This window comes from Perna viridis, chromosome 3 (genome assembly GCF_037379345.1).
Source record: "Perna viridis isolate PV_CMFRI_1.1 ecotype Kerala chromosome 3, ASM3737934v1, whole genome shotgun sequence".
NCBI lineage: Eukaryota > Metazoa > Mollusca > Bivalvia > Mytilida > Mytilidae > Perna > Perna viridis.
In genome coordinates this window covers 11,754,086-11,777,631 of record NC_142447.1, presented here as the reverse complement: position 1 = coordinate 11,777,631, position 23,546 = coordinate 11,754,086, and the positions used below count along the sequence as shown (strand labels likewise).

The window sequence follows — 23,546 nt, the reverse complement described above, 5'->3', positions numbered from 1 at the left end:
TACCGGGGTGCAACTAGTAGCATTGCTTTAGAGTTGAAATGAGCTGTTGTCATCTTATTGGATTGGGTTCACATGTTAATAACAACATATGAAAGTGTATACATTTCAGATAAGGCATAAACTACATCATGGCCATTTTATGCTGATACATCAATTTATAAATGATAATTGCATCCATAAACACAATGAAGTATTCATAATATTTATTAACAAATGATAATCAATAACAAAAAATATCACAGGCAATAATATCAACAATTCTCCTTCCTGAAAAAGTGAATGATCTTAAATATATAAACCTTCAAAGTGTCAATCAGAATCTGGATCTTAAATTAATAGAACAATTCTTTGGAACCAAGAACAATATAATCCTACAGAATGGTTCAGTGTAGTTCAGTTATTATTTTAAATATAGCATTGTAACATTAGACTTAAAATTTCAGCAATTTCAAATGCTTCTAAGCAATTACATGTACAACCAAGTACCAGATTTTCCTATCATGATCTATTGTTATGCATTAAAACTTCTGTATATAAATAAGAGAGAATATGTGTCATGATATTCTTTGATAGTCAATTACAGTTCCTGAACTGATCTGTCATCAATCTGTTTCAAATCAGTCAACCAGTGATGGTTTCCATTTTATACCACATCTCTGCTGATCAGTTCGTATACTTCATGGAATGTTTTTTTTTTTTATATTTTTTTCAATTTTACACAAATTTACAAAATGACATAAATTTAGGCATAATTTTGCTTACTTTTTTTAATGAAAAACAAAGCATTTTAATATTTTAAAATTAAATTTACAATAGCAATAATAAGTTTTGATGCAATAAAAATGATGAAATTTAAATGAATAAATTATCCATATTTTTGCAAAATATAATTAGATTGATAAACATCTACCAATCAGTCAGCAACCAGTCAATAACCAGTCATCAATCCATCCCATTGTTGCATGGATTGGTTCAGGGACTATAACAAGTACCAGTTTATTAAGTAAAAATATGTAAAAGCAAGTTCTGTTATATAACTTTGATATGTAAATGTCATGTTCAAAAATATTGACTAGATATGCATTGTAACAATAAATGTAAGTGAAACATAAAACTTTGAATCTTAAAAGTACAGTAAAATAAAAAGTTTGAATTTTTTAAAAACATGAGAATTTAAGTTCTACATTAGCTTATTTCACATCCCTCTCGTTCATCAAAAATGGTTTTTAACTTCTTGGAGAGAGCAGTCGGCTGATTTTGTAGAAATATTCTAGCACATGAATCAATTTTACTTCTGCTATAAATAACGTGCAGAATAAAATCTTCAGTCACATGACATTGGAAACACTGATCCAATAAAATGTCCAGTTCAGTAAGAGCCTCTTGATTGTCTGTTTCATGAAGCATCGTCATGGTAGCAATATGGTAGAAATGATGGTCAGAATTTTCAAAAACAGGACCATCATTGTCAGAAAATATTGCACTGAAAGACAATGGTGTATCACAAGCAATTTGCGCATCCCTTGACCTTATAGAGATATTTTTAATTTGTCTCTCCCTGAATGAATGCAATGGAGACTTCAAAGACCGACTAGATGTATTGGGCAGACGTACAGGAGTTATGGACCTATTTGAGGTGTTCAACACCCTGATTGATTGGTTAACTGGTGCTCTAGGTGTAGATTGACTATCATCAGAGTCGGTACTTTCTCCATGTTGTATATTGTGCTGTCTATTTTCCATTATACTCAGCTGAGGATAGTTCTCTGGTATTCCTTCAAGACTCCTGTCAAAATCTTGACTTGAATCTAAATATATAAAGTGCAGTATTGTTATAAAGTAGTGTTTTTGATATCATTACAATTTAGAATAGCTGAGACCATTTTTATTTAAGATTAAGCATTAAGCATATAAACTTTTGAATGTTTTACTGTTTAGATTGTCTGACAATTTATTAATTATACTGTATGACATTAATGTCATCACATTCTGATACAGGGACTTTAGTAAACCTACTTTTTAAGAAACAAGTCGAGGCTATAAGTAGCCTTAATCGCTCATCAGAGTTTCATTTATAGTTAATATTAACCAAAAACATTTTATAAATCATTAAGGTTCAATTTTGATCAGTGAAAAACAATTGCAGCCATTTTATTTAGATAACTGACAAATATAACTTTGATACTTCTTAAGTTGAAGGTAATTTCTGACAAATTATTATCTTCATCAGATCTACATGACATGAAAAGATTTTTGAAAAATGTTCGTGGACAACAGAAAATAACAATGGATGCCTTATCAATGACATAAGCTCACATTAACCTATGGGACTTGCAAGCTTAAGAAATTGTAATGAAAGTCTCCTGGATTAAGTACTTTCTATGATTAAGCAGAAATATTGTCAGCATTTCAAATGGAATGTCCTTAAGTTAGATTATCTCCCTTTGGAGTCCTTCAACAATAATCATATTCTTTCATCTACATATGATGCCTAACCTCCCCATAAAATTTCATAAAATCACTTTTGGTGGTTTGGGAGTTGTTCCTTTGAGATTTCGACATATAAAAAACTGTAGTTATATTATTCTCCTATGGAGTCTGAAAATAATAAATTCCTTTGTGCACATCCATATAAGATGTATAACCTTCTTATAAAATTTTACAAAATCCTTTGAGCAGTTTAGGAGCAGAATAGAAAACAAAAAATAGCACAAAGTTTAACTACTTCATAATTACCCCCATGCTCCTCAAAGCTATCTGAATCACAAATCAGGTTATATTCTATAAACTTCCTTCCAATAGATGTGGCAATGTCAGTATTCATGACTTTGTGGTCAAAACCTGAAATCAATCAATTAAAATTGTATTTCTTTTCATGATGGACACTTTGTGAAATACTATTCAACTTTAAGAAGAATTTTGTCTTGTTTCATAACACTAGTCCAACTAATTAAATTTGATTCCAAACTTAATACATTACTTTATCGGTAATTTATTGGTAACATTTTATTTTGGCTTTTTGTATGTTAGAAGATTGCAGAACATAATTTTGACCATGAAACAGAATACTTTCAAATGACCTATTTTGATGGGATGAGCCAAGTCATTCAGCTCCACTGTGCCCTTACGACCTCACAGACTTATACAGGCTTTGTCATGAGGATCATTTCATCAACTGAAAGTTAATTTCTATCATAGTTTTCAAGATGTTGGCTGAAAACAGTAAAAAACATCATTTAACACATTTCAAGGGCAATAACTCTAACAAGGAGTCTTCCCACAACTTTAATCCTTATCAAGTTTTGTAGGCCTTATAAAAAAGATCGTTTTAGTAATTGACAGAATTTAGCTAAACCTAACAGTTTTGGAGATATATGTGAAAAACTTTTGACTGACCCCTTGGTTCTATTTTAAATAACAGGGGCCATGGTTTTTCAACAGCTCAAAAATTCCCACATCAGATCTATGCAGAATACTATAAAGAATATTCATACTAAATTTGGATCTAAATGGTCAAGTAGTTGAGAAAGTAGTAGGAGAAAAATAACATTAAAAATAGGGATAAAATGTCGAACAAGGGCAATAACTCCAACATGGCTTAACAGATTAAAACAAAAATACATAGAGATAGTTCTCATCAAGCTGAAAAATTTTATCGTTACGTCAGAATTTGGCTAACCCTAATGGTTTTGGATATATGTGCGAAAAACCTTCCAAGTGACCCATATGTTCTATTTTATTAGTAATAACGGCCATGATTTACAAATGATGAAAAATCCATATAGATTTATACAGAATAACCTAGGAACATTCATAATAAATTTGGTTCCAATATGTCCAGTAATGTAAGAGGAGAAGATTTTTGATAGAAAATACATTAAAAACATTGAAAAAGGACAATAACTCCAACATGGCTTAACAGATCAAAATGAAAATTTGACTATTGATAGATCTCATCATACTGAACACTTTTATCTTGTCAGAATTTGGCTGATCCTAAAAGTTTTGGAGATATATGTAAAAAAATTCTGTTTGACCCCTATGTTCTATTTTTACCCTGAGGAACATTCATACCAAGTTTGGTTCTAAATGGTCCAGTTGTTTCAGAGGAGAGGAGTATTGAAAAATTATTAATGACAACGACAGACCACAACGACAAACTCCAAGTAATAGCAATAGCTCACTTGGCCTTTGGCCAGGTGAGCTAAAAAGTGTAACGGAGAGAAGTATTGAAAAGGTGATTGGAATAAAGGCCCACAATTATGATTTGGGGTATAAAACGTTTATGTTAATGGATTGATTTAATTTTGAAGTAAATATGACTTACTAGTAACTTAAATATAATTGTTAAATAAGCTTGAATCAAATGAAATTAGATATGAATCACCATAAGGACAAAATGAATTGTCTACAAGATCATCTGTACATGAAATAATGGTTTACTCCAAATATAAAGTGGATAATTTTGAATTTTTAAGTAACAAGTATCAAAATTGCTTTTTTTTTCAGAACATAAGTTGAGAAAATTAACAAATTGATATTTAAGTACAATGTCTTTCAAGACTGAAATATACATACAACAGAAATTTCCAGATTTTACAACATCACCCCTGTCACACTGTCAAGCAAGAAAAAATGAAAACAGGCCAATAATATAATAGTCAAGTGTTGCAGCTTAATCTTGAATGATGTAAAGGATCATGAATAGCAACTAATCAAGATCAGTCATATTTTACTATTATTGTAATTTAAATTATGTTATTGAAAGAAAGAAGAATGTCAGTCAAAATGATGTTATATTTATTATATTACACAATAATAGCCAACATGTAAAATTGTATTGTTTTCATATATTTTCTAAAGGATTGTGGCAACCCTGTGTGTTTCAACAACAAAACTATGTAAACAAATCAGGAATTTTTTTTAAAAATGCAAAAGGAATAAATGTTATTTTAGTTATCAGTGGCTTGCATAATAATTCTTGACTTCATCATTTCAGATTACAAGTCTTTTTTTTATTAATTAGACAAAATAACATTTTTATGATTGTGAAGGAAGGGGGCAAAGAACATTGCAGATCATGGATATGATTGTGAACAAAATTCAAAACACTTTCTAACTACTAGTGACCTATGTTTAAACTCAGTATTAAGTCTATACAATTTATTAAGTTGGATTTCTTAATAATAATTGCACAATGGCAGATGTGCCAAATCTGGTTTCATTTCATTTAGCTGTTTCTGAGATCATTTGTGGAAGGAAACAATAATAATAATAATATGAGAAGAAAAAAAATAAAAAAAATATGTTCCCCACATGATTTATAGAAGTTATTCATGTGAAATATTAAGTGAACATATGTGTAATAATGGGTTGTAATGTGAAGTAGTAAATAAGGAGTTTTAAGTCATTCTACTTGTGCTTGATCAAATTGCTTCTGTTGTATCGACAATAAAATATGCTTTGGTTAAGTTGAATAGAAGCCAATGTATCTCTTGTAGTTACACACTGAATCAAGTAAATGGTTTATGATTAAAAAAATTCTTAATCGCCTCCATTATGGTCATTGTAGGTATAATTTGGTCATTTTAGACAGTTTATCATAATAAAAACAATAATGATATTCGATACAACTTTTTAAATGTTATTTCTAAACAAGAAATAGATTGTTAATATCTTTCATTGCCTGCAAAATTGAGAAAAATTGTAAAAATCTCAGTAACATGTATTCACTTCGATGTAAAATGCATAGGGCAAAGTGTTGCCTTTTGCATTTTCTGACAAACTGTTTATCAAAATCAATGAACCATTACTTCATATCCTTTGTAAATAGTGTTCATCTTGACAGACGTCCTTGCTTTGTTTGTAAATTTGCAATTTTATTGTAATAGTTGAAAAAGTAACAAAACAAAACTGAAAAGCTCCCAATTAGTGGTTCACAATCCTTACATTCTTCATTCATAATCAAGCTGTAGTACTTGACTTGTATCATCAATTTGTTCACATTCATTTCTCTGGCTAGACAACATGACTTATGCTTAACCTAGGGGCTGCAATCAGAGGTGCCCAACCAAAATTTTTTTGTGAGTAGCATTCCATAACCAAAATTTACATTTTTAATTACGAAAAAAACAAGGTGTTTCATGTATTATGCATGCTGCTGTTGAATACAAATATGGAGGTCTTTGGGATAACTACCTGTAACATCATCTTACCCAATGCTTTGGGATAACTACCTGTAACATCATCTTACCCAATGCTTTGGGATAACTACCTGTAACATCATCTTACCCAATGGTTTAATTAGATTTTGATTGTTAAAGATCCATTTAACAAGCTCTGAACCACTGAAACATTTCCTGTACTTTAACAAATCATGTCTGAGTTTTTGTAGTATCAACTGTACAGTAAAATCACTGGATTCATCATTTTTGTACTAAAACAAAATCAAGCATTAACAGAACATTAGATGATACCTATCACATAATGGTGAAAAAAGGGGGATGACAAAATGTAAAAAAATAGCTTAATACTTAACTTGTATTCTATAGTACTTAACAACTGTGAACAATTTCAAAAAAGTGCATTGATTGGATCTCAAGTTATCATTTGGAAACCATTAAACAGATGGACACCCAACTTTTCGTAAGGTAACATATACCTCGTCACTTCAATTGGTGTGGTATAAAAACCATGTAATTTTCCAAGGTTAATTACATATAAATTGATTGGGGTTTTACATCCTATGGCAGATTTTTCATGCATTTCAGGACAATAACATTTGGTCAAGCAAACAGATCTTGCTTTAAACTAGTCTGACACACTGAGCTGTATTTTTTATTGTGCTAGCTCACAGAAGCGACACTAACAGGTAATGTGCTTCGCAGAGAAGCAGTATAAACTACCAATTTTAAAGTCTTTGGTGTGACTTTAACCTCCCGCACTCAAAGTAATCATTCAACCATGAGACCACTAAGGTGGTAATTGCTTATATAATACAAGTTTGTATATCATGGTTAAACTCCAAATTTAAATTTTGATTAAAAAACATGGATATTTTGACAAACCACAAAAAATATGTACCTAAACAACAAGGGTTTATTCTTTGAATGCCAACATCCTTTTGGTCTACCAATAATTTTCCTGTAAAGTTATGTTGGCATTGGAGGAAAAGGGGCAAATTGTTGTACAAACATGCAGTATAGTAAAAAAAAACTCTTACAGACATTTATTTATTTGCATTTCAAGGATAGAATACTGTCAAAAACCTCAATTCTGAGTAAATCCAGTGATCGATCAAATTTCTTTTCAAATAGAGAAAGCATTTGTGAAATTATATTGCCAGATCTGTGGGGTTTTGACATGCATGTTTCTGATTTTTTCCATTTTGCCTGATTCTTACAAAAACTAACACTTAATGATTACATTATTTCTGTATTGTACACTAAATGGTATAACAACTTCTTCATTTTTCTAAAACTACAGTAGTCTAAATCTAGTACATCACTGAAACAAAATTAAACATTTATTGTCTGTTTTCCATGTCTGGTCTTTGCCCCTGGATTACATTTTTTGATTTCCGCTAGAATCTTGGTTCCCTTGATTACTCTTTCATAACCTAAATGTAACAAAGAACTTACATATTCCTTCACATGACTGTACAGTTTAATCAGCTGACCAGTTGGGGTGGCACACAGTTGTAATTTGAACATAACATCCTCCTTAAATTTGAAAATAAAATGTCAAAATAATCAACTAAAACCTAGAACAAAATAATAATAGTGAAACATATATCTGATAGCATCAATATTTAATGGGAAGCAGGTGCGGATCCAAGGACTGGTGTACCTAAATCGGTAAGAAAAGAATTTTTCACCACAAGTTTCACCCCAAAAATATGTTTTGGCATGCTTTGCAATTCATTCAATTAATGCCCCCCCCTCCCCAAACTCAAATCCTGGATCCACCCCTAGGAAGACTTCAAGTTTGGCTTCCCATCAGCACAACATGATACTTGTCAGAAAGGCTTTAGGGAAGAATTCATTTGTTGTACTTGAAAACTATGTAAAATAAGTTTCATAACAGTAAAACATGAACTGTTCCTTTTAATCTTGTTTTCATGAAACATGTAATCCCTCCATGTATATTCTGTGTTTTTTTTTTTAAATTCTTTTTGCTGCATTCTTTTAACTTTTCATAACTTTTCCAATGATAATTCATTTTTTTTACTGAAACAGGTCAACTTACAGCTTCTGGCAGTAACAATGATATTCTGGTTGTCTTTTTCTGGTCTCTCATAAACTTCAGCAAATGCTACAGATAGTAAAATTCAAAATGAAGCATGACCTAATACACAAATTTTGTGACACAATGATACTTTACCAATAAGTTGCTTCTGACAGTAACTTCTGTCGAGTAAAGTTTAATGTGGAGATAGTTGAAATAATAATTCCATGTATAGACTAAAACTTAATACATTACAGGTAATTCATCAAATAAATAGAGAATAACAGTCGGATGAGGCTTAGAATTGGAGAAAAATGCAAGGCTTTGCCTCACATTTTTTTCGATACAAACTGAATTCATATATAATTTTTATTTCTAATCAATATACTTTAATCGTCTTATGGCACGTTTTATAAGATGTGCCATTACATTTCTTCCCCACCTGTGGCCCCTGATAGTGATGCAACGCTTAACATGTTATTCATGCAAGGGTAGGAAAGTAGGTGGAGCCAAGTGTTATAAACTGTATGACCATACATCACCAATAAAAATACGGTCAATGCGTTTTGGTTGTTTAAAGGAGACATGACACAAAAAAATCATTTAATAAAAGTTTATATTTATAAAAACTATAGTATACAAGTGCAACAAACATTTTCTCATCAGTTAGTGCTAAATAAAGTTAAAATGATTTATTTGTGTTTCACGACAACCTAATTAATATGCCTAAATGAAAACCAGAAGTAACGCTCCATTACCATATATGGAAATGCTACATCATTGGTTCTCTATCTCCATTTGGGTACATTAATAAGGTGTACACATGCCGGAAAAAATTAATAAATCTTCAAAAATAGCTTGTATATATGATGCAATGTGGTCCAATGATCTGTGTATGGGTGCAATGATTGTGTTTAGAAAGTAAGAAGCCTGAGTTCTTCTTGTTTTCTGTCAGATTTACATTTTCGTTAGGCATACATCCCCCCAGGTGAATAAACAACTTCTTCGCATACTATTTCTTTGGCTTGAACAGGAGGGTACAACTAAAATAGTGACACACTGTGTATGTTCTTTCTTTGCCGCATGGCTAATTAAAATTTGTATGGCTTGGGTCATCGTTGATTTTTTAATCAATTTATCTTCAATTAAACCAAGTAAGTGACTACAAGGTGCATTTTGATTGCATATATTAGGCGTAATAAATCAAATAAAACAAAAATTGCAAAAATATATTTTTGTGACAAGTCTCCTTTAAATAGAATGATTGCAGTATAAAGTACCTTTTCCTCACTCTAGAGTTACTTGTACAAGAAGAATGACTATAACATTGAAAAATATAAAATGTTTTTTTTTTTTTTTTTTTTTATAAATAATCTACTTTCAAATACTTTAATGTGAATAAAAATTTGACTCATTCCTGATAATATTTCATATTTCATGTCTATCAGGCAAAATATAGGCCTTAATGACACTACTCCTTTGTGATAATATGGCTATGTAGATATTATGCAGTGTCCTTACAGTGAAAGCCTGAATCAATAGTTGTGAATACTCCATAGAGCCATTGGCTCCTCTGATCACTGAATAAACTTCTCTTTCAAAGTCCTGAAATCAAATGAAATATTGGTATCATATAAATCAGTGGTATATTTGAAGTCCAGACAGAAAATATCACAGTAAGCCAGATGTACAGAACTCTATGATACGACAGAGTAATGTCAATTTTGAACATCTCAACAGAATATCACTATGAGCCATACCAATTGGGTTCTGATATTCTGTTCAAAATTGAAATTAATTTGTTTTATCAGTGACATCTGGCGCACCATGATATTCTATCTAGATATAAAAAATTAACAATATTCTGTCAATCAGTGACTCATTGTGATATTCTGTCAAGGTGTTCAAAACTGACATCATTCTGTTAAAAGGTGAAGCAACATTGTCATTGGAAATTGACAATATATTTAAGTTGTAATGGCAGTATACTTAAAAAGAAAATATCTGGATTTTAAAACAATGGAAAACTACCAGGGTATAAAGTAGCCAATAAAATAAAATACTGATAAAATTGTATTAAAATATATATTGTATACCATTAGTACAATATTTATATAAAATCAGAACATGAGTTTTAAACCCAGGGTTACAGGCATGTGTTTCAAATGAAAAAATACCAATATTAGTACACAAATAAACTTTCTATTTATTGAAGAATATGATAACACTACAATGTTTGTACAAACCCTGACAATAAATATCCACAGACACTCTAGCACCATTTTATAACAGTTACAATACAACCATTTCTGTAGAGAGCTTAGGTATGAATGCAAGAACTGTACAAGGGGAAGCAGGCACATATCTACTGGTACCATGGGTTGTTTCAGGGACAGCAGAACTGGTATGGCATCATTCACAAACAAATTGACCTACAGTTGTTAAGGATGTACTTTATATAGAAGACATAATAACAGCCTGTGTTTTAATTACAATTTAACAAGAAGTTGTTTTCGGGATTTCATTCAAAGAATTCCTATAAAAGAGTTTGAAAATGATTACTGTAAAAGTACTATTGTTCATCGGGTACCAATTTTTGTGGATTTTGTGGGTAATGTAAACCATGAAATTTGATTCCCAACAAAAAGGATTGTTTACTTTAAATTGTATGACAGGATCATCATAACCACAAATTCAATAATACACAAACTTCTGCTTTTCCTCTTAACCACGAAAATTGATACCCACGAATATAAGTACTTTCACAGTATCCTTGACACAAAAAAGCTTAAAAAGAAATTGATACACAAATCACAGCAAGAACACAAATATTCAGATTGTATTCACCTTTTCACATACATAATATTTGACTCAGATTTATTAGAGTTCAGGCTAGAAAATATATCTTTTTCTTTTCAACCAGAATTTTTTGTTAATGAGGTAGCAGTATTCATAATTGAATCTTTACACCATAAGTCTGCCTTTTTAATTAGAATTCATTCTTAAAAACTGAGTTTGTTCCCTTACCCTGTAAGCCATGATACGACATTGTACTCTGTTGATATGAGAGAGGTATCTACAGTCAGCTTCTAATGGTGGACTGTCTGTTGTATCATAAATATCTAAAGAGAACATGTCACATGTATAATGACGTCCCTGAAGGTATTCACCAACCCAGTAGTCAGACTTGTCTGACCCCGAATTATATTATATTTTATCTACCCTATTTATGAAATCTTGCAGTATTCCAAATTTAGAAATATGAAAAACACTGAGGCTTCATTCCTTGCATTGCATATGGTAGAACCTCTGGGTGGTGGATTTGGCTTCCTCTTTCAATAGTTTTGGTTTTGAGTACGTCTTGTATACAACTAATATTTTGATCATGATCTTCCTACATATTTGATTTTAATGCTGCTGCTGAGAAATTACTCCTTGAAACATGTGTTCAGATAATCAAAATTTACAATATATGAAACAGGTATTTTTTGTATTGAAAATTATAAAACATTTGGCAATAGGATCTTACTCTCTATTACTAACATCTGAAATCCTCTTTCGTTTACAATCTATATTGCAATTTTTCATTACAATCATAAATTTTTTTTAATATCTGTGATTACTGTATTTTAAAATACAAATTTGAATAACACATAAAAATATATCTGACAGTAACTAAAATCGGATTTCATGTATCTCTGATAGTTTACTACATGAATAATGATTTAAAATGTTAATCATATTGCAAAGAGAGAACCAGATATCGATGCATTGAAAATCTGTTTTCACGTAATTCTTATGACAACTTTGAAATACCAACAAGTACACTGATACAATAAGAAAAAATTAAGCTCATAGAATGCTAAAACAATCAATTAAAAAGTTAATAATAGGTTATTATCACTATAAAATGATTATCAAAATGTATCTTACCTGGGTTTGTGATAGGATATTGTCTCTGTCCATTGATAAATATACATTTTATCTTCTTATGATAAACTGACATACACTCCAGCAATAGAGAAATGTTGTTTACTCTTGTACACATCTACAATATAGAAGGTTCTACAATAAACCACAGACCTTATGTGTTAGTCTTTGCAAGAATCAGGCAGTGGGTGAAATAATTGACGTCTGCGACAGTGTAATTTGACTGCTTGTACCATAAAAATCAAGAAATAAAGGCAAGACTTTCCATACAATTTTGTTAAAACATGTTAAAATTTGATTGAAATGCACTGTCAGAGGATAACAACTGTCAAAAACCTCAATTTTCAGACATTGTAATGAAATATTTCTCAACATCTCGCAAGAAATGAATATTGGTTATTTCAATAAAAGGAGACTACTTTGAGTGAAGTTATATTGTCAGATTGATGGGTTTTTGACAATAATGTATTAAATTTTCTCATAAAAACACATTTTAATGTCAAAACAGCAATTTACCAATTTAGAACACCTCCCTTAAACTTGGTACATTATACATTACAAGTCAATAATATACATTCAACAATACAAATAATTTCACACTAAGATGAACGTGTTAAAGAAAGATGAAAAGGAAAAACAGGACAAAAACATGATAATAATAGAATAATAAAAAATGAAATATGAATGAGAAATAATGAAATAAAACAATAGAAAAACTCACACTTGATAGTAACAGTATAAATAAATGAATTAATAAAATAATAATAATTTAGTTTAATTTTCCAGGTCTTTCTATTACAACAAAAATACAATAGGAGACCGAGGAAAGTAAATGATTCTTGCAAAGACTTGTATTTATATTTACAATGCCATTCAAGTTCATCTGGTTAAATGAGAGTAAATTACATCTTAAAAGATTGACAACCGACCATACTTTACACCTACATGCTTTCAATAACTTGTAATGTGATGGGCATGGTTACCTTTCCAGAGCACCTGATGTCACCCCCATTTTTTGTTGGAGTTCACATTGTAAGTGCTTCATTTTTTTCATGTGCTGTCTTGTTTTCCTAAACTTCAATTTTTATGTGTTATCGCCCCCTGCGGGTCTGGGTGTCAAAACAATAGACCCACAGCAACACTAAGATTGTCATAAAAGGCGACTAAATAGTGCTCAGAACCCTGGGCAGGGGGGCTTGGCCGCTCTGCCAACAGAGCAACTGGGTTGTGTGCCCCAGGTGGTGGAATTGGGCACCCCTGGCATGTTTCATGCAAGGGTTGTCAGGCCATAATACAGAAAACCTGGCTGCAAACCATAGTGGTGCATTATGTCGGGAAAAATGCCACATTCCTCACACATAAAAGAACCCTCCTGTGGCATTCTATCAGTGTAGGTACCATTGGGCTCCATCACAGGAGGCTAAATCGCCCGACCCTACCCACCTCTCCCTATTTCCAGTGGCAATCAAAATTTGCCGACCAATTATTCTTGTGTCCCACCCAATTTTTCATTTCATCATCATTTCATGTTCATTTTATCATCCATTTCATGTTCATTGCCTGGATATAACTGAAATATTGCTGCTCCAACAATCAATCATGTGTCATCCTTTATATTTACGTATATATTTCATTTGTTTTTTATCTACATTGTGTATGTAGATCATCTTTGTTTTCTGTTTTTATGTTTTACTATTAACTTTTGACTTTGATGTTTGAACAGTCAGGGGACTGCTATTCTGATACTTTTCTATTTTTTTGCAATATATATTTCAGTGAAACCCATAATTTTTTTCCTACTTTATGATTTTTGATAGTCTAATACTTAAATCTTGAAAAAAATTGCATTAAACAAATACAATGATCGAAACTTAATTGATAATTTGATAAATCTAGCTCCTTACATCTTTGGTAACAGGTTCATATCTTTGACTTAGTAGCTCTGATTTCCTGTTGAGGTAGTGGAAACAATCTTTCTCTCCTGATAAGTTGTGACGACATCCCCATATCAATTCTTTAGACCTTAGTGTTCTGAGGTTTTCAATAAGCTATAAAATCAGTATCATAATCAATTTCCTGATTAGACTAAAATAAAAAATAGATTCTTATCTCCTCCCACCCAATGTTTCACCCTCTCCTAAAATTTTTATTTTGATATTTTTCCCAATTAAGGTCAATTTCTTTCAAAATCACAGCATTTTTTCACTTAAATTAATAAAAAAAAATAAAAAATAAAATTTGCCCCTGCCAGCTCCTAATTTTGAAAAATGTTGAATGAGAACCTTGGAATTTTTTTATGATGGCCTTATTACTGTTGTAAAGAATTTTTATTATGACAGTCTGTATTTAAAAAATTGCAAAATGATGGCCTTCTAATAGTTCAGACGTTATCAGAATATCAATGTGAATTAAAACTAAATGAATATTTTATAACCTGAAAAGATGATAGTTTATTCAATGTAAAAACTACTTATAATCCATGTTGTACTTTTCAAATAAAAAAGAAGCTTTGCTTGTATTAAAACTATTCATAAGATCTCAGCACCAAATGTTTAAGGAATACCAACTAGTCTTTAACCATCAAAAAAGCTGCCACAATATCATATTTTGTGGTTTAATTAAATCAAGAAGGCCACAATAAATATTACCCCAAAACTGCAGACTCTTTAGAGCCTGAATCACTTCCAGGCTTCATAAGCAACATTCTATTTTTTGTAAAAGTGGCCATGTGTTTTCTTAGATAAAAATTCCTAACACTCATATCTAAGATACAACCATCAACTTTCATTGAATTCAGTCCAGTAATAGCATTCAAAATAGCCCCCACAAAAGTAAAAAAGGCAATAACACCAATATCCATTTACAAAATTTCATAGAAATACATGTACAGGTAGATCTCACCATTCTGAATATTTTATCATCGTCAGAGTCTAGCTTAGCCTAACAGTTTTGGAAATATTTGCGAAAAACTAGCTTTTTACTAGGATAAAAAAAAACAATACTCATTTTGTGCAGGATACCTTAAGAAACAATCAAGTTTGGGTTCAATCAGTTGTGAAGTTTAAGAGGAGAAGATTTGTGAAAATTATATCATCAAAAATTGCCCCAAAAAATACGAAAAGGGCATTAACTCCAACACCAGTTAACAAACTTTCACAAAAATTTGACATCGAATAGATCTCCTCATGCCAAACATGTTACCCCGTGGTAGAATTTGGCTAAACCTTACAGTTTTGAAGATATTAGTGAAAAATTGCTGTCTGACCACTATGTTCTATTTTTAGTAACAGGGGCCATGTTTTTTCATGGATAAAAAATTCTAACAATGTTTTTGTGCAGAATACCCTTGGGAACAATAGTACTAACTTTAATTAAATTCTGTTCAGTAGTTTCAGAGAAGAATTTTGAAAAAATAGTCCACATATGATAACCAAGACAAACGCCAAGTGATGAGGAAAGCTCACATGGCCTTTTAGGCCAAGTGAGCTATTAGCATTCAGAAAAAATATATATACCATAGGACCTGCAAGGAATTTTGCTTCACTGTTAGTTGTACCACACAGATCAAAACACAAAATGTTGCTGGCATACAAATGAAGAGTATTGCTAGTCATCTGAAAAAGAGAAAATTTACTGTTAAAGTATTATTGTTCGTGGGGTACCAATTTTCGTGGATTTCGTGGGTTTGGTAAACTACAAAATTTGGTTCCCAATGAAAAGGAAATTTTCCATTTCTTTGTTTGATAGAGTTGTCAAATCAATGAATTCGAGACTCCATGAACTGATCATTTTCCCCTAAACCACGAAAATTGGTACCCACAAATAAAAGTACTTTCATAGTACTATAAATGTATGGCTTAATTATGATCATAACATATTGCTGGTAATTTTGGTGGTGTGCTAATTTTAGCATATTTTTTAAGTCTGTCTAAAAACGCCAAAATTAAATCTGTAAAACATTTACTCTAGGTTTACGTACTTTGAGCACAACCTATCAGCAGCCAAAATTAGAATTGCCAAAAATTTTGGCATACTTTTTAACCTCAAAACAACTTAATTTTACACCTACCAAAAGTAACCCACTATACATTACTAGTATTCAAGAAATATGTGTAATGCAATTTCTATATTTCCTTCTAGAAAGTGAAATTACCTGTTTTAGAGATTTACTAATTTTTATGGCAATATATCAGAAATTAAAAAAAAGAAAAATGTTTATGTAATTAATAATACCTCTAGATTGGTTTCCAACATTTTTCTCTTCATTTCTTGTGAGGGTGTAGAAGATTTTAAAAATGTTCTTCCTTGCCATGTGAACAGCACAAATGACTGATACAAGGTCTGACTAAAATCCAACAACCTTTGTAATATCACAACCACATCTAAAACTGACCCGGAAACTGGCAATACTGCTGTCTTTTTCTCCTTTGAACTCTTGTGGCTACAAGATGTTACAGATGGTAAGGATTCCTGTTTTGAAGGAATCTGCAAGGAAGGTCTTATTGGCATTGGTTTTTTAACTTCTGTTAATTGTTCCCTTTGGTTAACTAAGGGGGATGGAACAAGTGGAACAGATTTTACAGGAGTAGGTTCAACAATCTTGGAAAATGTACCAGCTTGTGGTAATGGTGAATAAACTGCATTGCTTTTTCCAACAGGGGGTGTAAACAAACCATCACTGTCCTCATTTCTAGACACTTCTGACAAAGGAGGGAAACTAAAGTCATTGGAATGATCAGATTCAATACTTTCATTGTCATACTCATCAATGTGTTCATCTTCTAAATTGTCATCATCATTAAGGATGTCTTCAATTTCCTTTTCTTCCCTTGCATCAACACAATCTTCATGATCAGATAACTCAAATGTTATTTTCTCAGCAATAGTTCTCTCCCTTTCATGTGCATCACCATTCTTGTTATTCTTGTTGTTTTTGTTATTTTCTATGTGTTGGGAAAAGCTTAAAGCTTTTCTTGAAACACTCAAGTAATGATCATAGCTTTTGCTAAGTTTTTCAGGCAGTGAACTACAAGAGCGAGGGAAACTAAATGGATGCCCATCCTCTAAAATGTCAAGGCTGTCAATGTTAACTGTTTCATCCAGTGATATGGTGTCATACTTGTGTTTAAATTTATGTTCTGCTTTTATAGGAAGAGAAGCTTTTGGGTGATAAGAAGATGCATTTGATGTAGATTGAAACGAACTGTTTCCTGTGTTATTCCACTGTAAAAGAAAACAAGATACAAGTTTTTCACAATTCAAAATTAATTAAATACTGTTATATAAGCACAAAAAGGAACATGTCACATATTATTGAGTTTCAAAAAATTAAATTTCATAAATAGTAATAGATAAAACTGCATACCCCTTTAAGGAGGTAGACCTTAGGTAAAGGACACAACTCTTCCAAATCATTGGAATGTTTATATTCAGCTATTTTTCATCAGTCTCATGTAAGGATCAAAGTAATTTAGATTGATTTCTTTCTATTTCAAATGAAAGCTTGATAGGCTTTGGTGAAATTGAATATGATACAAACATATCACTGATTTCAAGAGTTATGACCCTTACCCTAGGTCTACCTCCTTAAACTACTTTCAAAAACATTAATTACAAACACAACTTTATTGCAAAAAGGTTTTGATAGTACATGTATGTCCATTTATAGATCTACTGATCTGCAGCCCATTTCACAAAAAATCATAAGTGTCAAATTAGTCGTAATTAATGATATCATAATAGATCAAAGTATTGTGACACCATAACTTAGGACTAATTTTACTCTGACAATTTTTTGTGAAAAGGGCTTCTGGTTAAATCTGTCATAATGTGAAGCAATATCATTTGAGGAATAATGGTTGCAATGTGCAAAAATCACTAATTTGTGAAGAACTCATGATTACAACATCATTACTATATGAGCACTAGCACTACAGTCAATGATCATTTCAAATTTTAATAATCATGACTACTAGATTTTTTTTTACTGAAGTAAACATAATCTTTAAAAAACTCTTTTTTTAAATGTCATTGATTGAAAAACGGAGCTAATATTGGTACATGTACCAACTTACTATCTCTTTAAATACCTAACTTACAATATTATTATATACTAGAGTATACTTTGGATATCTTATTTACAATATTATTGTATATTGGAGTATACTTTGAATACCTAACTTACAATATTATTATATACTAGAGTATACTTTGGATACCTAACTTACAATATTATTGTACATTGGAGTATACTTTGAATACCTAACTTACAATATTATTGTATATTAAAGTATACTTTGAATACTTTACTTACAATAATATTGTACACTGAAGTATACTTTGAATACTGTGAAAGTACTTTAATTCCTGGATACCAATTTTGGTGGATTAGGGAAGAAACACAAGTTCGTGGATTCTTGAATTCGTGGTTTGGAGGTTTTCGGTGTACACATCAACTGAAATCTCCTTTTCATTTGGAACCAAAATTCGTGCTTTGGCCTAGTCACAAAATCCATGAAAATTGGTACCCCATGAACAATAGTACTTTCACAATATCTTACTTACAATATTATTGTATACTGGAGTAGAATTTGATGACGGTAGTCCACTGAAGGCACTGTTTATAGATGGTGTAATTGACATAAGTGATGTTGTCCTACATCTAGGGCTGGAGACTGAGCTTATTGATATCTGGTAGGCTATTCCAACATCATCAAAACTCTGGGTGGTGAACTGGAAAAAAAATATGAATTAAAGTCTTTTTCTGTTAATCTACTGCATATTGTATTTTTTGAGAAAATCTGTGTTATTCACAATGACATACAAAATGCAGCAGCAAGTTTTTCCTATAAGTATAGATAGAAGAAAATATATACACAAATTTATACAAGTTAGAAGAAAGTGGTAATGACTACTGCCTTCCTAAATCTTTAGAAGGCACTAATCCCTTTTGGAATTTGCAAATTACTAGTTCCACATTCTGACAGCAGAAAAAAACACTTGTTATCAAAATGAATTCTTCGACTACTTTGAGTGGCAAAAATTTTTGCTAAATAAAGTAAATAAGGTAGGGTGGGCAGGACGATTTTTTTGAAACGGCAGAGATGAAAAATGTAGGCATAAAAAGTTATTGGCTTCATACTGAAAAGTGTTCCTTTCTCCCAATCAGTGGCTCCCACTTTTCCACAAATACACAAAATGTAGATGAGTCACTTTTAATTAAGATAAAAGATATGATTGATTGATTGATTGATTATGCTTTAACATCCTATTGTAGATATTCCATACATTACACATAGAGAACTATTGATCAATCAAAAATGCCCTGCTTTGTTCTAGCCTGACACTTTATTGTGCTCGCTTACAGAAGAAACAGCTTAACAGATAGGCATGGTACACAACTCTGACACTTTTTCCAACTATAAAGCCAACTGGTCATCATTCCTCTTAAAGTAAGTAATTATTTTATCATAGTGACCTGTGTAAACATATATGATAGTTATGTTACACTAAATATGTATGTTTTAAACACCGGGTCCACTGGACCTATAAGTCACCTTATATTTAAATCATTATAATAGAAACAATGAGATAATAATGGATAGTTAATAGAATATCTTTAAGGTAATGACAAAAAATGGAATTTGAAAATAGAAATATTAATAAACGTTATCAGTTCATCAAATATTAATTATTTTTATAAAATGATGAGTGCTTGATCATTACTTGATCATGACTACTAATTTTTAAGTTTTTGGTTGGGCGATCTTACCAAGACCACTTGAGGCAAGAATGCTAACCTAAGACCACCAAAGTGGTCCCCCAGTAAGAACCAAGTTTGTACCACAATCTGATATATGTCCCTTATCCTACTCAACATTTGGGCACCTACAGCTTGTAAAACAATCTGATACTCACCCTATCAGAGCCTACAGCTATAACCATAATCTGATCTAGGCGAGTCATTTAAACTACTCACCCTATCAGAGCCCACAACATGAACCTAAATCTGATCTAGGTGAGTCTCTTATTTACTCACCCTATCTAAACCACAGCAAGGAACCACAATCTGATGTAGGTGAGTCTCTTAAACCAATCACCCTTTTAGAGCCAACAATATGAACCACAACCTGCTGTAGGTAAGTCTCTTGAACTACTCACCCTATCACACCCTACAGCCTGAACTACTATTTGATGTAGGTAAGTCTCTTGAACTACTCACCCTATCACACCCTACAGCCTGAACTACTATTTGATATAGGTGAGTCTCCAATAATCCTAACCAATGTAAGGACTGCTTGTAGAAAAATTCCCTCCATGTGCTAGAACTGTACATAGAAAAAAAGGAGTTGATTAGTCGAAAAACAACAGAGAAGAAAACTAGAAGTCTTTCAATTTGTCATGCAATTTCTTTCTTTACTGTAATTCAATTTACTTTCTTTAATCCAGAAAACATACAAAACCTTTCCTTATATAAAACTACTATGAACTGGGGTGAGAAGTCAGCAGCATATAATAAATACATATCATCTACATATATACTTAAAACCATTGCTATTCTTAAATGGTTTTACAGCTAATCAGCAAAGAAAGATAGTGTGAAACAATTTACATGAATAACAATTTGACAGCAAATACATCTTATATTATGAAACAACTAATGAAAACAAGTTATTTCTATTGCTATAATATACATGTATGAATAAATAAGTTGGTAAAGGCTCCATCAGACACAAGTAGACAAAGACATTAACATTGTAAGAATTGGTATGATTAATCACCTTGGATGTCCTGCTATGTATAAGTTCCAGTCCTGATCAAGCTGATGTAATCTGTAGCCTAAACCCAATATCTGTCTGTTTATTGATGTTGATGGCTGGAAAGTACAATATGATGATAAAATTTAAGGTATTAATAATTCTAATCTTTTTCTTCCATCTAACGGTACTTTTAAATGAATTAACAGATTAAAAATTAGATACATAAATGAAAAATGTACAATGTAAAAAGATCCATCAATTAAATGATAACCCCAACATTAGAAAATAAACATAAAGGCACCACTGAGCTTCAAATGTGCAGTAAGATTCACACTGATTATAAACTTTCAAAAAAATTAAATGCTATGAATAACTTCATCAATATGGCTAAACATTTCTTTGAGCAATCTTTTTTCAAAGAAATGTGTCCATAGGACATGGATGGGACCACAACCGCTTAAACACAAAAAAAAATATTTGGTGTACAGGAAGTTTGTGTGAGACAAAGACCAAAAAGTTAATGCATTGATCACACTAGAGTCTTACATCAAATTACAATCATTCCTAATGTCACACTAGAGTCTCAGATCAAATTACAAATCATTCCTAATGTCTCACTAGAGTCTCAGATCAAATTATAAATCATTCCTAATGTCACACTAGTCTCAGATCAAATTACAAATCATTCCTAATGTCACACTAGAGTATCAGATCAAGTTACAAATCATTCCTAATTTCACAATAGAGTCTCAGATCAAATTACAAATCATTCCTAATGTCACAATAGCGTCTCAGATCAAATTACAAATCATTCATAATGTCTCACTAGAGTCTCAGATCAAATTACAAATCATTCCTACTGTCTCGCTAGAGTCTCAGATCAAATTACAAATCATTCCTAATGTCACAATAGCGTCTCAGATCAAATTACAAATCATTCATAATGTCTCACTAGAGTCTCAGATCAAATTACAAATCATTCCTACTGTCTCGCTAGAGTCTCAGATCAAATTACAAATCATTCCCAATGTCAACACTAGAATCTCAGATCAAAATTCAAATCATTACTTAGAAGGACATCAAAGTTTAAGATGACAGAAAGAAATAAAGCACCTCTAAAATTCAGACAGAGTAAACAGGAAGTGAATACTGGACCGAGATGTAATTTACATAAACTCATTATTTTTAAACTAAGGCTGATATCAAATTAAAAAAAAAATTCAAAAAACTGACAAAGTTATGTACATACTGACAGACAGGAGTCAAACTTATTATTATCAAGACAATTAAATTACAACAAGAGTATGGAAATTTATTTCTGGACTTAAATATACAATGCAATAACTAGAAAATAATCACAACTTCAGTTTACTTACTGGAAGGGAATCTAATTGATTGAGAAACAGATGAAGATCTTCCATAAACAATGTGTAAAGATTCTGGGCTACAAACTCTGTTACATTACAGAATCTGAAATGATATAAATGATCAAATATAGTTATTTATAGGTTTCATAGTGAGTGAATGTTTAATATTGCAAAAAATCAACTCGACTTATTAACTTTCAACATAAGAAACAAGCCTTGGCATTTACTCATTTTAGAAATGAAGCATTGAGCAGCACCTGTAATTTGTTGTTGTTGTTTTTTTTAGTTTTTTTTTTTGTATATGATCCCGTTCATACATTCATAAAATAACAAATAGACAGTTCAATGAGGTAGCCACATGGTAAGGGACACAACCCTTGGAAATCATTGGAACATTTGTATTCGCCATTTTATCTCAACCTCATGTAAGCATCAATGTAACTTATTTCATTCTGTTCCAAAGGAAAGCTTGAAAGGCCTTTGTGAAATTGAATATGATACAAACATATTACTGATTTCAAGAGTTATTCACCTTACCCTAGGTCTACCTCCTTAATCCCAGTTTATTTTCTCTCTTGAGCTGTATATAATCTTAAATTTTAAACCATAAGGCTGTTGTTAAAAAGAAACTAAAGTATTGACTTAGGTAGGAAGGGACTGCTGAATTTCAATTCTCTAGCTTTTTTCCATGAAAGTACTGAATCTGCCTATAAGTCCTATGATAGTTTTTTTGCAAAAAGGGATGCTAACATATCTAATCTTGTAAGAAGGCATGTAATAAAAACAAAAAAAGCTTTTAAAAATATTAGAACACTGGAATAAATTTAGGAAGAGATTATAAATATCAGGAATAGACATTGCACTTTCATATAATAATTCAATTTGATTTGTGATAAGCCATATAAATGATTAAGCCTCTCTGGGCAGCAAAGGATATCTTGAATAAATTAACTTGGTATGGTGTAATCATTTATTAATGCTAATTGGTCAGGAGTTTGCAAGTCAAATAGTTCCAATAAAATAACATTCTAATAAAGTTTGAAATCTTACAGTTTGAAAACAACTAGAAATTATATTAAAAATTTGACAAAGTTATCTTGTATAGTCAACTTTGGGAAATCAATGCTTGTTCATAAACCATTTCACAGTTCATGAAGAGTAGAATGCGCAAAGTGGGGATTATTGCATAAAATCAAAAGTTATCTAACATATAGACATGAAGTTGCACAATATACCCCACTAATACAGGAAGTTGAAATAAGAC

At 31.4% G+C, this 23,546-nt stretch overlaps 1 protein-coding gene across 2 annotated transcripts in view; it reads right to left on the bottom strand.

Moving 5' to 3' along the window:
* Nucleotides 1-188: 188 nt before the first annotated feature.
* Nucleotides 189-23,546, bottom strand: part of LOC148621013 (uncharacterized) — a 45,453-nt gene continuing 22,095 nt past the window's right edge. For both annotated transcript variants that reach the window (XM_088574997.1, XM_088574998.1), the window contains exons 17-32: nt 22,292-22,385; nt 20,937-21,031; nt 20,378-20,483; nt 18,721-18,888; nt 16,390-17,379; nt 15,672-15,770; nt 14,061-14,204; nt 12,160-12,274; nt 11,254-11,348; nt 10,473-10,658; nt 9,748-9,831; nt 8,248-8,313; nt 7,641-7,721; nt 6,292-6,436; nt 2,737-2,841; nt 189-1,808 (exon numbers count right to left, since the gene is read on the bottom strand). In XM_088574997.1, coding sequence (XP_088431123.1) covers nt 1,186-1,808; nt 2,737-2,841; nt 6,292-6,436; nt 7,641-7,721; nt 8,248-8,313; nt 9,748-9,831; nt 10,473-10,658; nt 11,254-11,348; nt 12,160-12,274; nt 14,061-14,204; nt 15,672-15,770; nt 16,390-17,379; nt 18,721-18,888; nt 20,378-20,483; nt 20,937-21,031; nt 22,292-22,385 — 3,196 coding nt within the window. In that variant the 3' untranslated portion in view covers nt 189-1,185. The remainder of the gene's footprint in view (nt 1,809-2,736; nt 2,842-6,291; nt 6,437-7,640; nt 7,722-8,247; nt 8,314-9,747; nt 9,832-10,472; nt 10,659-11,253; nt 11,349-12,159; nt 12,275-14,060; nt 14,205-15,671; nt 15,771-16,389; nt 17,380-18,720; nt 18,889-20,377; nt 20,484-20,936; nt 21,032-22,291; nt 22,386-23,546) is intronic.